The sequence below is a fragment of the Heterodontus francisci genome, chromosome 37 (assembly GCF_036365525.1).
Source record: "Heterodontus francisci isolate sHetFra1 chromosome 37, sHetFra1.hap1, whole genome shotgun sequence".
In the NCBI taxonomy this organism is placed as follows: Eukaryota; Metazoa; Chordata; class Chondrichthyes; order Heterodontiformes; family Heterodontidae; genus Heterodontus; species Heterodontus francisci.
The window spans coordinates 16,993,962-17,011,342 of record NC_090407.1 but is presented as its reverse complement, the minus strand read 5'-3'; the positions used below and the strand labels follow the sequence as shown (position 1 = coordinate 17,011,342).

At 44.4% G+C, this 17,381-nt stretch overlaps 1 protein-coding gene across 1 annotated transcript in view; it reads right to left on the bottom strand.

Moving 5' to 3' along the window:
- Positions 1 to 17,381, bottom strand: part of plch2a (phospholipase C, eta 2a) — a 346,627-nt gene that overhangs the window by 86,686 nt on the left and 242,560 nt on the right. Inside the window, exons 9-11 of the mRNA XM_068017174.1 lie at positions 9,262 to 9,382; positions 7,930 to 8,101; positions 4,210 to 4,317 (exon numbers count right to left, since the gene is read on the bottom strand). Of these exons, the coding sequence (XP_067873275.1) occupies positions 4,210 to 4,317; positions 7,930 to 8,101; positions 9,262 to 9,382 (401 nt within the window). The remainder of the gene's footprint in view (positions 1 to 4,209; positions 4,318 to 7,929; positions 8,102 to 9,261; positions 9,383 to 17,381) is intronic.

The following is a 17,381-nucleotide window of genomic DNA, read 5'->3' as shown; positions in this document are numbered from 1 at the left end:
AATCTGTTCCGACCACCATTTCAGATAGTGCTCTGCCTAAAGGGACGGTGTCTGCAGATGTTTCCCTAGTCAGTGTATCAGCAGCACCACTTGTAATGGAGTTTATACATTGAGGGTATGTATTACTGAGCCTCTAAAGGGATCCATGCTTATTACAGTTTTATAAATGTTACTGATATCTCCCAAGAGTGGATAATTGGATGGGTAATTTCATTGGCTTGATGATCTTCTGTTACCCAAAACATGTTAATAAAGAGGAATTAACCTTCTGGCCATCCCTAAATTGTGACACAACATTACGCTCCTATACATGAGGGTTGCCAACTCTGGCTGGATGTATTATTGGAGATTTCCACATCTGGCCTCCTCCCTGCAAATGGCCAGCCCCCACACTTCTGCCTTTGGTCAACTGACATGTTCATCCTCACGATGCCCTGCCTGTCCAATCAGAAAACAAACAGACTTTTCATGACCCCATTGGATGATGCTTGACTGTCAGTCAAACTGCCTTTTCTTTCCCAACTCTAACATTTTTATCATTAATAACTGCTGAAAGAATTTATTTTGATTTTAGTGACTCTGTGATTTTTCTCCTGCGTTCCAGTGTCCTGGAGGTAAATCTTCAATTCCTGGAGACTCCAGGCCAATCCTGGAGGAGTTGGCAACTCCAATGATACACGCAGTCTCACCCTGTTAGTCATTCAGTAAGACAGCAGAACTGCTTCTAATTGTGCCAGGACTGAGAAAACTTACCTGTGCCGTTCCCCAAGAACAGGTCAGAGGTCAGCCAGAATCATTCCACTTTGGCACTCTTCCCACCAGATTACTTTTTCTATTTGTATCCAGGCTGAAATTTTAAGCATCTCACACTGCCCTGTCCTCAAAACATGGTTTGAATGGCACACCCCAGACACCCAGTTGCTTCTTCACATGAAGTCACCTCAGTACTCCCTCTGAACATGCCACAGTTGCTATGCTCAGGAGAATGTGCGTCAATGGCAGTGGTGAGGGGGTGAGGGAGAGAGTGAAATGGTGATTGTTCAGTCAACAGTACCTTCCACTTCAAATGAATGCACCATCGAGGAGGAAGAAAAGACAGTAAGTACAGATGCAGACACACAGAGATACAGAATCAGAGAGGAACTCATGCAGCATAATAACATAAAATTACATAGAATATACAGGCCATTCAGCTCAACTAGTCCAAGCTGGTGTTAATGCTCCACATGAGCCTCCTCCCACCATTCCCCAGCTTCTGGATTGACCAATTTGTGGCCATTTCATGTGAATCCCAGTAAGCAACTAACAATGATAAGGGTTAATTGTTAGATGCAGGTTTAACTATATCAGTATGACAGTGAGGAGAAGATGTACGTTTATGGTCTGCTTGCAGAAACCATTATTCAAGCTATTTTCATGAGGAAAGGCCCAGCTGTAATGGGCTGTTTAAATGAAGGATTTACTAATTCATCCCACTTGCTGAAATATCAACGTGTTCACGTTTTACTGCAGTGGCTCGATTCTGCGGCTGTTGAATAGTTTCCCAATCCAGGACTGACCCATGTTCATTATGTTAGCTGGGACTTGTCCATGGAGATGTTAATAACCCCTAGCGACTTAGGCTGGAATTTAATATTCCATTATACAGCAGATAAATAAAAGTTGTTTTAAAGATCCAACGTGGAGTGCTTGAAGTACCTTAAGGTAAGAGACGCACCAATTGTTGGTCTGTTAAGAGCCGTATCTGCAATCTATTTCTTAATGCAGTGACTCAAGATGAAATTATTTTTCAATAAAGTAATAAGCTCGACAGAAATCCCAAATTACATCGCCAATTTAAAAAGTCCTCAATATTGTTCCTTGTTACAACTTTGTGCAGTTGACGTAAAATGTTCTAATCATGGGGTAGAGTTGTGCAATCAACTGAGTAACATTGATTTTGCAGTCACTTGTACACTGGAAACACATATACATCAACATGATTCTCAATCTGCCTTTTGAAGCAATATTAAATCCAGCTGGACAGGTTAGAAAAAAAAATTTTTTTTCACAACCAAACAGAATAAGTCAATTGAGAAGAACAAGAATATAAGAAATTCTATCCAGCTTATTCTTATATCATAAGATATGGTGATACAACCGTGGACTTAGGTTTCTTATTGCTGTAGTAGGAGGGAGGGATTTCAGTAAAGGCTCCAAAAAAAAGGCACTGCTTACAATGGGAAACCAAGGGAGCACAGCTCATGGTAGAAATAAATCAATATGGCTGCCCCATGCCCAACAAATGTGACCCCTTTCAGTCTATTCTTAAATATTCCACCCAATCTGCTCACAACAAGCTTGCTGCTACAAGTCCATTGGAGATCGCAAAGCTTGGCAAGCTGAAAGCTCACGGATTTATAGGTTCTTATGGCAATGAGGGCAAGGCCTGTTTACAGAGGTGGATCGAATGTTTGGGGACAAGCAGCGCTTCAGGATAAAACAAGGTCGGGGGAAAATTAATGAGACATATTCCTTTAGGATCTCCTAACAAGGCAGCTGTAACACAGGGAATGGAGGTTGCTAACAAAAATAACAGGAAAGGAACCCAAGTTCCTGGGAACAAGCCAAGAAATAGCCGACTAACAGTCCCGTGTGTGACTCCTTGGCGATAGGTGCTAAACATGGTAGTCTTTCAACCGGGCAAATTTCACTATTAGGATCTAAAAAGGAGAAAGTAATCATCAAATGCTTCAATTGTCCAACTCCACTGAGTTAACTTTATGAACTTTGTCCCCATCAAGTGTCAGAATTAGGGAATGGAAATACTTTTCATCTCAGGTACAGCATGGGTTAGATACAGAGTAAAGCTCCCTCTACACTGTCCCCATCAAACACTCCCAGGGCAGGTACAGCACAGGTTAGATACAGAGTAAAGCTCCCTCTACACTGTCCCCATCAAACACTCCCAGGGCAGGTACAGCACAGGTTAGATACAGAGTAAAGCTCCCTCTACACTGTCCCCATCAAACACTCCCAGGGCAGGTACAGCACAGGTTAGATACAGAGTAAAGCTCCCTCTACACTGTCCCCATCAAACACTCCCAGGGCAGGTACAGCACAGGTTAGATACAGAGTAATGTTCCCTCTACACTGTCCCCAACCACCCCCTCCCCCCAAAAAAACAGGGTTAGATACAGAATAATGCTCCCTCTACACTGTCCTCAAACGCCCCCCCCCCCAAAAAAATGGGTTAGATACAGAGTAAAGCTCCCTCTACACTATCCCATCAAACACTCCCAAGGTAGGTGTAGCACAGCCAAATGCAAGGCGAAGCTCCCTCTAAACAATATGTCTCAGCCCAACTGCACCAATGTGCTATTTTCCATTTCTTATACTAGCTGCCCTGGGATCTCTATACAATTAGATTGACGATTTAGTGCTCAATTAGAGGCATGTTTATCTTTGGAACGTATGGCCAAATAGAATTGGGTTGAGACTTCCCAAACCCAGGTTGCATACAGCGAGTGGACACAGAGATGAACTTAATTTCATCAGACTGGGCTGAACTTAAACCCAGGATCCAAGAGGTCAGGACTCAATTCTCTAAAGTTCCCTGTCTCCCCCACTCCATGATTTTTAGCAGGGACCCTGAGGAAAAATATTAATTCTTCATTAAATAAGTCTCCATTATCAAGCAGTGGTGCCATTTTCAATAAATCTCATAATACCATTGCCATTTCTGCCCCTGTCAGGGTTTGAATGGCACTGGTTTAAACAGCCCCCCTTGCTGGGATATTTTTTCACTGCATCATAGCAGTTATGCTCTGTCAGAAGCACTGATCCTCCACACTAACCAGGAAAATGAATGTGACAGGGAACTTTGAGATTATTGAAGGGTTTCCCAACAGCATCTAGAATTTGAAAAACAAGAGTAATTATCTTCAAATTTGCACTTGTGATGTTGACGATCTTCCTCATCCCCACCTTATCCCCCGCATCAATCTGCAACAAGCCTCCGAACCATTAATAAACATCACAAAGGATTGTGTAGGGTAGGATAATTACAGCCTTTGTCACTACATATAAAAGGGATTAACGGGGTAGAGAGGGTCCGTTTCTATCATTTGAAAATGATTGCAGTATAAAATTAAAGCAGTATTATTCTTTCCAACACCCACTCTCCAGAGGCACCAGATTCAAGAGCTTTGTTTATATTTTTCTACTTACATCTCCATTGATCAACTTGCAGTCATCCTCGATTTCATCGGCACTGTCCTCATCCGACACCTCGCCTTCCTCGGCATCATCACTGATATTTGCGGGTAGTTTCTTGCCCTGATACACAGGAGAAAGAGAACCAGAAAAGGAGAGAGATGGGAAAGAGGAGGGGAGAGAGATGAGACAGTAAGGGAGAGATGGGAAAATAGGTGTGAGAAAGATGGGAAAAGGAAGTGAGCAATGGGAAGAAGAGATGAGAGAAAGGAGTGAGGGTGTAAAAGATGGGAAACAGATAAAGAAATGAGAAAGAAAGAGAGAGAGAGAGATGGAAGAGTAATGGGAAAGAGAGTAATGGGAAAATAGAGAGAGATGGGAATGAGGGAGAGAGATGGAAAAGAGGAAGAGAGAGATGGGGAAGAGGAAAAATTTAAAGTATATAAAGGAAAGAGACACAAGAGACAGGGAAAAGTGGAGAGCACAAGGTACAGGAATGAGTGAGAGAGATATGGTGAGAGAGAAGATGGATAGAGAACAATACAAGAGATTTAACCAACTCAAAATAGCCATGAGCAAACTTTAGAAACATTCAGCTGGTACCTCATGGCCTAACCAGATTAGTCAGAATCTCCAAGACAGGTTAACTGCCAAATAAGGACCCTACTTCCAATTGCTGGAGTTGCCTTGTGAGCACAGACTGTGGACAAATCATGGAGACATTTTCAATTTAAGTGATTGTCAGACCAAGACATGACAACACGGAGTAAAAGGCTCTGTGGAGAGTTCCCTTGAAAGAGAGGAGAGCTGGACCACAGGAGGACACATCATTTAACAGTGTGCTTTAAATCTCAACATACACATGTAGATACATTACATTCTTACCATTACATGAAGTTTTAAGCAATGTTCTTACAGTTGCTGAAGAGAATCCTTCCCAATTGATAGTTTTAGAAAGAGGGCAGAGAGCAATCTTTGTTTAATGCTGGGCAGGTCACCTCTCCCTGTCCTGCCAGTCACACTGTTTATGTGTCCACAGATACTCTTTCCAGCAGAGGTTATTGGAGAACAATCAGGAGTTGGATCCCATGGTTAATTTTCCCCTTGTCTCGCCTCGAGGCAGTAAGGCCAATACAGACAGAAAGGTCTCTGGTTTGATTCCCAGACAGAGCTGAAGTGGCAACTGAGGCTTTACAATCAGCCTCTGTGCCACTGGGAGGGGAAAACAATCAGCTGAGAAAGGAGTGAGGGTGTAAAAGATGGGAAACAGATTAAGAAATGAGAAAGAAAGAGAGAGAGAGAGAGATGGAAGAGATATGGGAGTATATAAAGGCATTACTGTCCAGTGACGGGATTGGGCTTCACTGTGATGACTTTCACAGCCAAATAGTGGAGCTGACACAACAGCGACAACAACTTATTTTTAAAAAAATGCATTTTATTTAGAGATACAGCACTGAAACAGGCCCTTCGGCCCACCGAGTCTTTGCCGACCATCAACCACCCATTTATACTAATCCTACACTAATTCCATATTCCTAACACATCCCCACCTGTCCCTATATTTCCCTACCACCTATCTATACTAGGGGCAATTTATAATGGCCAATTTACCTATTAACCTGCAAGTCTTTGGCATGTGGGAGGAAACCGGAGCACCCGGAGGTAACCCACGCAGACACAGGGAGAACTTGCAAACTCCTCGCAGGCAGTACCCAGAATTGAACCCAGGTCGCTGGAGCTGTGAGGCTGCGGTGCTAACCACTGCGCCACTGCGCCGCCCATAACTTGCATTCATGTAGTGCCTTTAACATAGTTAAACGTCCTGAGGCACTTCACAGGAGCATTATCAAATAAAATTTGACACAAGCTACATAAGGAGATATGAGGGCAGGTGGTCAAAGAGGTAGGTTTTATGGAGCATCTTAAAGAAGGAGAGAGAGGTGAAGAGGCAGAGAGGTTTAGGGAGGGAATTCCAGAGCTTAGGGACCAGGCAGCTGAAGGCACGGCCACCAATAGTGGAGGGATGAACTTGGAGATAGGCAAGAGATCAGAATTAGAGGAACACAGAGATCTCAGACAGTTATAAGGCTGGAGGAGGTGACAGATAAAGAGAGGAACGAGGCCTTGGAGGGATTTGAAAACAAGGAGGAAAAGTTTAAATATTGAGCTGTTGTTTAATCGGGAGCCAATGGAGATCAGTGAGCACAGGGGTGAACGGGACTCACTGTGAAGACTCAGCCATGAAGAATAGCCATCTAGCCTGAGCAGGGAAGTCTCGTAGCACTTGGAAGAGAGTAAGGGGGGAAAAAAACTGGAGGAAAATAAACAGTTAAAAAGGAGATTGATTCACGGACAAGTAATGTTCTGACCCATTGCATTCTTCATACAGCTGTTGTATCATTGTAGGGAAATAGAATCACCTTGTTTCTATTAAAAGCACTTTGCTTAAATGACCCAATTTTTTTTTTGTGAATCATGTGAAACTTACATCAGCCCAGAGGTTTGAGTATAAATCAAATGCGTCCCCAATCTCTCCAGCGCTGCCCGATTTAGATCTGACGATGTAGCACAGAGAGTACAGTCAACCTCTGAGACATCTCATTGTCTCTCCCATGCTTCTTTCCATCTCATGAAGATAATTTGTTTGCCAACCATGCACATGACAACAGACAATTATGGCTGGAGAATGGATCTGGGTGACATGCGTGTTGCCTTTTAAATAAGGATGTTAGGGGGTCAGAAGGAAATCAAGAGCAATCTCATGATCAAAGAGTAATGGAAGTATGGAAGAAGTCACTAGGGAATGACACTGAGGGCGTAAGTGGGATCAAGAGACAAGTAGATTGAGATATTCAATTGTTTTCATTGATTGGTGAATCAATAACAAAGGGGTTCAAACTGGGGATTATCACTAGAAGAATAGGAAGACATGACATAGAATTTACAGCAGGGAAACAGGAGATTTGGGCCCAACTGGTCTGTGCCAGTATCTATGTTCCACATGAGCCTCCTCCCACTCGAAGTACCTCCTCCTACCTTATGCTGTATATCCCTCTATTCCCTCATGTCTCCCTTCAAACGTATCAATGCTCTCTACTTCAACCATTCCATGTGGCAGCAACTTTCACATTCTTACTGCTCTCCACGTAAAGAAATTCTTTATTGGATTTGTTCTGACTATCTTATATTTATGCCCCTTTTGTTCTGGGCTCAGCCACAAGTGGAAATCATTTCTCCAGATCCAAGTAATGTTTTTACGTAGGTGAATGTAAAAGATCCCATGACACAACCTGAAGAAGAGCTTGGGAGATCTCCCAACCCTCTGGCCAACAGTATCTCCCAACCAACATCACCAGAACAAAAGGTCGGGTCATTGCCTCATTGCTTCTCATTGGAGTTTGCTCTGCACAAATTGCCCACCGCATTTCCTATATTACATCAGTGACTATATTTTGAAAATACTTCATTGGATGTGAAACATTGATGGAATGCCTTGAGCGTATGAAAGACATTTTATAAATGCAAATTGTTTCTTTTAAATAGGAGCCTTTCCCTATAATTGTAGATGGAGGGGGAACAACACCAGAAAAAATTAAATTGACAGTTTTCTTTTTCTCAAATTGGATTCAGATAAAACATAATAGCCCTGTAATCAGTCTCTCAGAGAGACATGTTAGTAACGGCCCTATCAAGTCTCGCTAAATATTAATGAAGATTTGATTGCCTGCATACCTTCACAAGAATCTTGCCCTTCAGGCTATCGGGTGAAGGCAGTTGAGTCATATCGTCTACATGCACTGAAGATACATCAAGTTTATCGCCCAAGATCTCACACAGATACTGAGCCATCTTCTTTTGCTGGGGTACGCTGCAGTGGTTTTCAATGGAGAGGATGACTGGATATCTGCAATTCAGATCCAAACCAAACAGTCAGCACAGAGTTATACAACCATTAAAGCATAATGTTACTCAGAAATGACACAGGACTGGTGTGGGACATGGGAAATGTCACATTGACACTGTAGGAGCCATTCTTCTAAGGATGGGGTTGAGGCAGCGTAGAGGGAGCTTTACTCTGTGTCTAACCCATGCTCTACCTACCCTGGGTGTGTTTGATAGGACAGCGTAGAGGGAGCTTTACTCTGTGTCTAACCCATGCTCTACCTACCCTGGGTGTATTTGATAGGACGGCGTAGAGGGAACTTTACTCCGTGTCTAACCCATGCTCTACCTACCCTGGGTGTATTTGATAGGACGGCGTAGAGGGAGCTTTACTCTGTGTCTAACCCATGCTCTACCTACCCTGGGTGTATTTGATAGGACGGCGTAGAGGGAACTTTACTCCATGTCTAACCCATGCTCTACCTACCCTGGGTGTATTTGATAGAACAGTGTAGAGAGAGCTTTACACTGTATCTAACCCCAATTTTTTTTGGTGGCCTTGATACCCCAGGACCCTTTTATGTATGTTATGTCGAGGGGGCCTTTATTCCTCAGGTCCCCTTTATATACATTTTAAAAATAATTTTATTAAAAATAAATAAATAAAACCAAACTTAAATTAAAATTCCATTTTCGGCATCGATGATGCACTCCAGACCCTGCAGTGCCCACCGGTCGTAGAAGACCTCAAGGCGGATACCGCATGCTCTTTTTCCAGGGACACACGGGCGTGAATGTAACCGCGGAAGAGGGGCAGGCAATCAGGGCGGACGGACCCCCCGACGGCCCACAGCCTGGACCTATGCATTGCCACCTTGGCCAGGCCCAGGAGCAGACCGACGAAGATATCCTCCTCCTGGCCCACGCCCCTCTGCAGCGGGTGGTATCTAACCCCGTGCTGTATCTACCCTGAGAGTGTTTGATGGGACAGTGTAGCAGGAGTTTTACTCTGTACCTAACCCGTGCTGTACCTGCCCTGGGAGCGTTTGATGTGTCAAATGCCTGTGCGTGGCATAAAAATCCCTTGGAGCCTTGGTTAAAATTGGGCCTGCTGCCTCATTCAGTTAGCCTGTTGCCATGGATCATAGATTAGAATCATTGTATCAGATTCACAATACTCACTCGGACTTTGCAAAGGCGTACTTGTTGATAGTTTCAATCACATCTCGGAAGAGGATCTTGGAGGTGAGTGTGTAGCCATGGTGAACAATGGGTTCTCCATCTGGTCCATCCCAACAGTCAACTACAAGACAATATAAACGCTCATAAAAGGTAATGCCTAAACTATCGGCCATTGTTTACCACAGCCACCAGGGAAAAGCAGGATCTTTGTTTTCAATTCCCTCCATGGCCTTGCTGCTCCCTATCTCTGTAATCTCCTCCAGCCCTACAACACTCAGATATCTGCGCTCCTCTAATTCTGGCCTCTTGAACAACCCCAATTTTAATCTCTCCACCAATGGTGGCTGCGCCCTTAGTTGCCAAGGCCCTAAGCTCTGGAATTCCCTCCCTAAAACTCTCTGCCTCTCTTTCCCCCCCGACCCCTTTCCCCCCCACCGACCCCTTCCCCCCCTTTCCTCCGTCAAGTAGCTGCAAAAAAACCTACCTCTTTGACCATGCTTTTGGTCATCTGACCTAATATCTCCTTATGTAGATCGGTGTCAAATTATATTTGGTAACACTCTTGTGAAGCATGATAAAGGTGTCATCTAATTGCAAGTTGTTGTTGTAACACCAAGTTTACCAACAATATTGAACCAGTGACTAAACAGGAAATGTGCAACCATTTCTTAGAAGGTGGAGCTGATGAATGAGAAGGCAAACATCTATCTCAACCTGTCACAGTCCCGTTCCTTTTAGAGGGAATTCAACTATTGCAGATGAAAAGAGAGAAAGAGGGAAAGAAACAGAGGGAGAGAGGGGAGGTAGTGAGGGAGAGGGATAAAAAGAGGTAGAAATAAGGGGGAGAATGTGATAGGTCAGAGGGAGAAAGAGAGGAGGGGGAGAGAAGAGGAGGATAAGAGGGGTGGAGCAGAAAGAGATGGAAAGAAGGAGTAGGGAGAGGAGGATAGAGGGAGTGGGGAGGAAGGGTAGAGAGAGTGAAAGAGAGAATAGAGGGATAGGATTATCTATGTTGAATTACCTGATGCCAGCTGTAGCAGACTGCTGGATGCTACATTTGGTATCACAGTGTCTGGGCGAGGGATAAAGTTAACAAAAAAAAATGGCCCTTGATTGCTATCAACTGATCTCTGCTGCTGAAAAGTGTGAGTGGGGGGCATTAGGAAAGGATCAGGTCTGGTTGTGATGCCCCTATGGTCAAATATCTTATGAACTGTAAATGATGACATGCAATATTTGGGAGGGGCAGGGTGGGTTTAAACAAGATACTGAAAGACAGTTGCTCATCGTATGACCATTCGCTCAGATGGTTCTGTGTCCTCAAGAAAGGTGAAGTCACAATAGAAAATTCAGTGGAAAAACTGAAATTATTTCGGGAGCTGCAGGTTTACCGTTTTATCACCTCCATTGATTCTTGGAAGGCTAAACGGAGGTGTAATGGAGAGAAGGCTGCTTCCCTCCTCCATTCTCCTTGGAAACCTGATGAACGCTTGTGTTTAAAGACCTGACTGACTCCTCAGCCTTTGCTGGGCCTGACTGAGTGTCTCTTGTTTTCTAATCTCCCTCTGTTAACTGTCGGAAGGGATCAGAGACTTCTCAACACAATGGGCGTGAGGCATTTATAGATTGCTGAGACAGGCTAATGGATTGCTTATTACTTACAGTCTGTGGGGAAACAGCATCAAAGCTTAACTCAACCCCCATCTGAAAAACAATGGCTGTGAATACACTTTAGGAAGTTATTTGGGTGTAAGGTGAAAGTGGGTGCATGCTGATAAGACACATCTGTTTGAAAGTCTGGTTTTAGCCCACAATTTTGGGGCCAGTTGATGATTACAACAGGCCTGTAGGCACTAAAACAGACAACTGCAGGTATAGCACTCAAGCACTGATTAGGTGCAATTTTCGTGGAGTGGTATAAGTAGCCTTTACACATCCACTTCCACTGAAAGTGTGGATTGCGCTGGCTGAAACACAACAGGATGTTTCAGGGACTGAGGGAGAGGGCGCACAGCTTATTGGACACAACACTGAGGGTCCTGGTGGAGGAAGTCCAGAAGAGGAGGGATGTCCTGTATCCATGGGGGGGAAGGAGGCCACTGGCGCTGCTCTGCCTGGTCTCATCTCCTCCTCCTCTTCCTCCTCCAGACCAAGAGGGACCCCTAGCAAATTCCCAATCACCAAGCACTCCCTTTCTCTTGGTGACACCTGTAACATCACCAGTGAGGCAGAATAGCACAGCACTCACTCTCTTAGGTCCTCAGCAATAAACATTGATAGAGCATTGGTAAACACCTGACATAGCGTCCCAGAAAGTCTCCTGACATGTCTCAGAAGTCCTCTTCAAACACAGTGTAGTCAGCCCACCTCCAGCAGCAAGTGAACAGTGAAAGCTAAGCTTGGCTTTAAGTAGTGCTCACAATCCTCAGCTACGACTTGTTTACCCCTGTTCAACTGGTCACTGTTAGGAGAGGTTGTTAATTGAAGCGCTAGCCAGCAAAATGCCATGCAGGCTCGTTAATGAGCGTTTAGCAGGCATTGTAATGGTCAATCAGCTGCTTAACAATCCTCTGGGCAGCCATTTCTAGCACAAATTTCTACTCCTTTACCAAGATGGCGTCTTGCACTAAAGGCAGGTTAAACCAGTGTTGTAGCTCAGGACCCCACCTTGGCCACCTTAGAGGCTCTTAAGCGCCTAAAGTATCTAAGGAAAATCACCACAACATTTAAAAGTAATTCTTATTTTCCAAATCCTTTCCTGTGGAAAGTCTGCTTAAATAATCCCAAAATGCGACACAGTTCCCACCACTTCCACAGTGCTTGATATACAGTGGAGCTGATATGGTGCCATAGATAGTAGTTTGCAGCTGTACTCTTGTTACTATGTAATGGGCTACTTCAAAACAAATACATATTTCTTGATTTAATTGTGTTTTGCTTCTATTAAACTCTGTTTAGAAATCACTTGGAAAGAAGAGAACAGTAATGATACTTGCTCAGTTTTCAAGATACCTGTTACCAATTTATTATAGCGGCAATTTTATAAAATCACAGCCTTTTTGTACTGATTATGAAAATGGATATATTAATGTCCATTGTAATAAGTTCTTTATGAAATTGTGGAGCATTGTGGTGACTGAATTGTTACCGAGTATGGATCAGATGTTGTGAGATAACAAGATAATGCTTTGACAGTACTATCTTTTAATCTGAATTTGCTTTGTAGATTTTTTCGTGCTTTCTCCTCTATCAGTTGGCAGCAGCTGGGGAGAATCCTCTTTTCAGGATTTCTTGCATCTTCTGTTTCTGCCTAATTTAAACGGAGCACATAAGATAGAAGATGTGACTCCAGACCCACAGCAATGTGGTTGACTTGTAACTGCCCTCTGAAATGCCCTACCAAGTCAGTCAGTTGTATCAAATTACTACAGAAAAGTCAAATAAGAATAAAACTGGACAGACCACCCAGCATCAACCTAGGCACCAGAAATGACAAAGGCACATCCTGCCCATTTGACCCTGCAAAGTCCCCCTCACTAACATCTGGGGGCTTGTGCCAAAGTTGGGAGAGCTGTCCCACAGACTAGTCAAGCAACAGCCTGACACAGTCAGACTCACAGAATCATACCTTAAGGAAATGTCCCAGACTCCTCCATTACCATCCCTGGATATGTTCTGTTCCAACGGCAGGACAAACCCACCAGAGGTGGCAGCACAGTGGTGTATAGTCGGGAGGGAGTGGCCCTGGGAGTCCTCAACATTGACTCAGGACCCCATGTATTCTCAGGTCAAACAAGGACAAGGAAACCTCCTGCTGATTACCTCCTACACCCCCCCCCCCCCCCCTCAGCTGATGAGTCAGTACTCCTCCATGTTGGCCACCACTTGGAGGAAGCACTGAGAGTAGCAAGGGCCCAGAATGTACTCTGGGTGAGGGACTTCAATATCTATCACCAAGAGTGGCTCGGCAGCACCACTACTGACCGAGCTGGCGAGTCTTAAAGAACATGTCTACTAGACCGAATCTGCAGCAGGTGGTGAGGGAACCAACAAGAGGGAAAAACCGCCTTGACTGTGTCCTCGCCAAACTACCTTTTGCAGATTCATCTGTCCATGATATTTGGTAGGAGTGATCACCGCATAGTCCTTATGGAGAGGAAGTCCCGTCTTCACACTGAGGACACTCACCATGGTGTTGCGTGGCATTACCACCATGCTAAATGGGATAGACTCAGAACAGATCTAGCAGTTCAAAACTGAGGCGCTGTGGGCCATCAGCAGCAACAGAATTGTACTCAACCACAACCTGTAACCTCATGGCCCGGCATATCCCCCACTCTACCATTACCATCAAGCCAGGAGACCAACCCTGGTTCAATGAGGAGTGCAGGAGAACATACCAGGAGCAGCACCAGGCATATCTAAAAATGAGGTGATAACCTGGTGAAGCTACAACACAGGATACTTGCATGCTAAACAGCAGAAGCTGCATGAAATAGACAGAGCTCAGTAATCCCACAACCAACAGATCTTATCAAAGCTCTGCAGTCCTGCCACATCCAGTCGTGAATGGTGGTGGACAACTGACAGGAGGAGGAGGCTCCAAAAACATCCCCATCCTCAATGAAGGGGGAGCCCAGCACACCAGTGCGAAAGACGAGGCTGAAGCATTTGCGACCATCTTCAGCCAGAAATGCTGAGTGGATGATCCTTCTCGGCCTCCTCCTGAGATCTCCAGCATCACAGATGCCAGTCTTCAGCCAATTCAATTCATTCCATGTGATATCAAGAAATGGCTGAAGGCACTGGATACAGCAAAGGCTATGGACCCCAACAATAACCTGGCTTTAGTACTGAAGACTTCTGCTCCAGAACTAGCCCCACGCTTAGACAAGATGTTCCAGTACAGCTACAACACAGGCATCTACCGGACAAAGTGGGAAATTGCCCCGGTATATCCTGTCCACAAAAAATAGGGCAAATCCAAACCGGCCAATTACTGCCCTATCAGTCTACTCTCTATCATCAGAAAAGTGATGCAAGGTGTCGTTGACAGTGCTATCCAGCAGCACTTACTCAGCAATAACCTGCTCACCAATGCTCAGTTTGGATTCCACCAGGACCACTTAGCTCCAGACCTGATTACAGTCTTGGTCCATATATGGACAAAAGACCTGAATTCCAGAGGTGAGGTGACATCAAGGCAGCATTTGACCAAGTGTGACATCAAGGAACCCTAGCAAAATTGAAGTCAATGGAAATCAGGGGGAAACTCTCCACTGGTTGGAGTCATAACTAGCACAAAGGAGAACAGTTGTGATTGTTGGAGACAATCATCTCAGCCCCAGGACATCACTGCGGGAGTTCCTCAGCATAGTGATCCTCGGCTCAACCGTCTTCAGCTGCTTCATCAATGACCTTCCCTCTATCATAAGGTCAGAAGTGGGAATGTTCGCTGATGATTGCACAATGTTCAGTACCATTCGTAACTCCTCAGATACAGAAGCAGTCTGCACCCACATATAGCAAGACTTCGAAAATATTCAGGCTTGGGCTGATAAGTGGCAAGTAACATTCATGCCACACAAGTGCCAGGCAATGACCATCTCCAACAGGAGAGAATCTAACCATTAACCCCTGACATTCAGCAGCATTCCCATCGCTGAATCCCCCACCATCAACATCCCAGAGATTACCATTGACCAGCCTCTGAACTGGACCATCCACAAATATTGTGGCTACAAGAGCAGGTCATAGGCTGGGAATTATGTGGCGAGTAACCCACCTCCTGACTCCCCAAAACCTGTCCACCATCTACAAGGCACAAGTCAGGAGTGTGATGGAATACTCTCCACTTGCCTGGATGGGTGCAGCTCCAACAACACTCAAGAAGCTCGACACCATCCAGGACAAAGCGGCCACTTGATCGACACCTCATCCGCAACTTAAACATTCACTCCCTCCACCACCGATGCACAGTGGCAGCAGTGTGTACCATCTACAAGATGCACTGCAGCAACTCGTCAAGCCTCCTTAGACAGCATCTTCCAAACTGGCGACCTCTACCACCTAGAAGGACAAGGGCAGAAACTACATGGGAACACCACCACCTGCGAGTTCCCCTCTAAGTCACATACCATCCTGACTTGGAACTATATCGCCGTTCCTTCACTGTCACTGGGTCAAAATCCTGGAATTCCCTCCCTTTCAGCACTGTGGGAGCACTTTCACCACATGGACTGCAGTGATTCAAGGCAGCAGCTCACCACCACCTTCTCAAGGGCAATTAGGGATGGGCAATAAATGCTGGCCTAGCCAGTGACCCCCATAATCCCATGAACAAATTTTTTAAAAAACACTCCATCTGGCATCTTTGAGGTTGAGATTAATGGTTATCCTTTTATCCGATATAAAAAAGACTTGCATTTATTTCGCACCTTTCACAACTTCAGGATATCCCAAAGCATTTTACAGCCAATAAAGTACATTTTTGAAGTGCAGTCACTGTTGTAATGTAGGAAATGTGACAACCAATTTGTGCACAGCAAGCTCCCACAATGGCAATGTTTCAATGACCAGAAAATCTGTTTTAGTGATGTTGATTGAGGGCTAAATATTGGCCAGGACACAGGGGAGAACTCTCCTGCCCTTTGAAATAGTGACATGCAATGTTTACGTCCACCTGAGAGGGCAGAGGGGGCCGCAGTCTCATCCAAAAGTCAGCACCTCCAACAATGCAGCACTCCCTCAGTTCTGCACTGGATTGTCAACCTAGATTACGTGCTCATATCTCTGGAGTGGGGCTTGAACCCACAAACTTCTGACTCAGTAGCGAGAGACCCACTGAGACACGGTTGACATTTGTAGTATAAGGGTATCAAAGGATTACTCTTGAGAGAATATAAAGATTACCACCCACCATGATGATGTAAGAGATCATGTGGGAGAGACTCAAGAACAGTTACAATGTGGCTTTTGAAGGAGACACGCAGGTTAGTGTGGATCGTATACAGTTACTATGCAATAAAGATTAATGTTTAAACAAGACAGGCTAAGAGCCTCTCTGGCTAGACTCTATACAGTGGCAGCATAAAGAACCAAATATATAACATGGTGAACAGTGGTGGGATTGAAGTCCTATACACAGAAGAGAAAATTAGAAGCAACAATTATCCTTCAGCCAGAAGAAACTTTAAAACAAGTAGCTGAAGAGAAAAAATGAACCACATACTGTAGAAGGTGAAGAAAAGCTCCATAGCATGGAAACGTGGCTGAAAGAAAGCCTCTGAAGAGCTTAAAAAATTAATTTTCTAAGAGCTCTGTGTGAGCAAGAGAACTAAAAAAGGAGGAAAAACCCATCCCTCACTCGGGCTGAATGCAAGGGCGGAGAGTAGGAAAACCCTGAAAAGCGTGCAGACTGAATGAAAAGACTGATAGTGGAAAAAGGCATGGGAAACCCCCGAACACAGCAGAGTCTCCATTAACGCAGCTAAGCTGCAGAGAACAAAAATCATTAAAGCAGTCAAGCTTGAGCAAAATAAATAAACTCTAGATAAAAAAAGAAACTGGAACTGTCTATTGAACAGCTCTGTCAAGTCCAATAAGCATCTGTGTAAACATATAAGTGAACTGTTGAAAGAAAGGGGAAGCCCCTACCGGAAGCCTATAAAAATAGCAAACAGAGAACACTGTCAAGCTCCTGCTAAGTTCCATCAAAGCAAGCTAGCCTGAAAAGAAAGGAGCATCTTAAAGGGGAATACTCTAAAAAGTCTATAACATTTTAAAAATGGATCGAAATTTGGGAGTACCAGAGAGTTTCAAAAGTCATGAGGGATCCAATCAGACTCAAACTGGGTACGGTGGAGGAAAAGGTTCCTCAGATATAGAATTGTATTGAAATTGGACAGCAAGTCTGAAACAGAGCAAGTGAATACATTATTATATTTAATTGGCATTGTAGCTGATGATATAATAGCAAGACAACATATTGATGAAACATCAGCAAAATTTGACAAAGTCTTAAAAGCTTGTGATTCCTACTTCAATCTGCGCAGCAATAACAGATCGATCCTGCGAGGTGAGAAAAGACCTTGGGTCAGGAAACCTCCTGTAACTGTTCA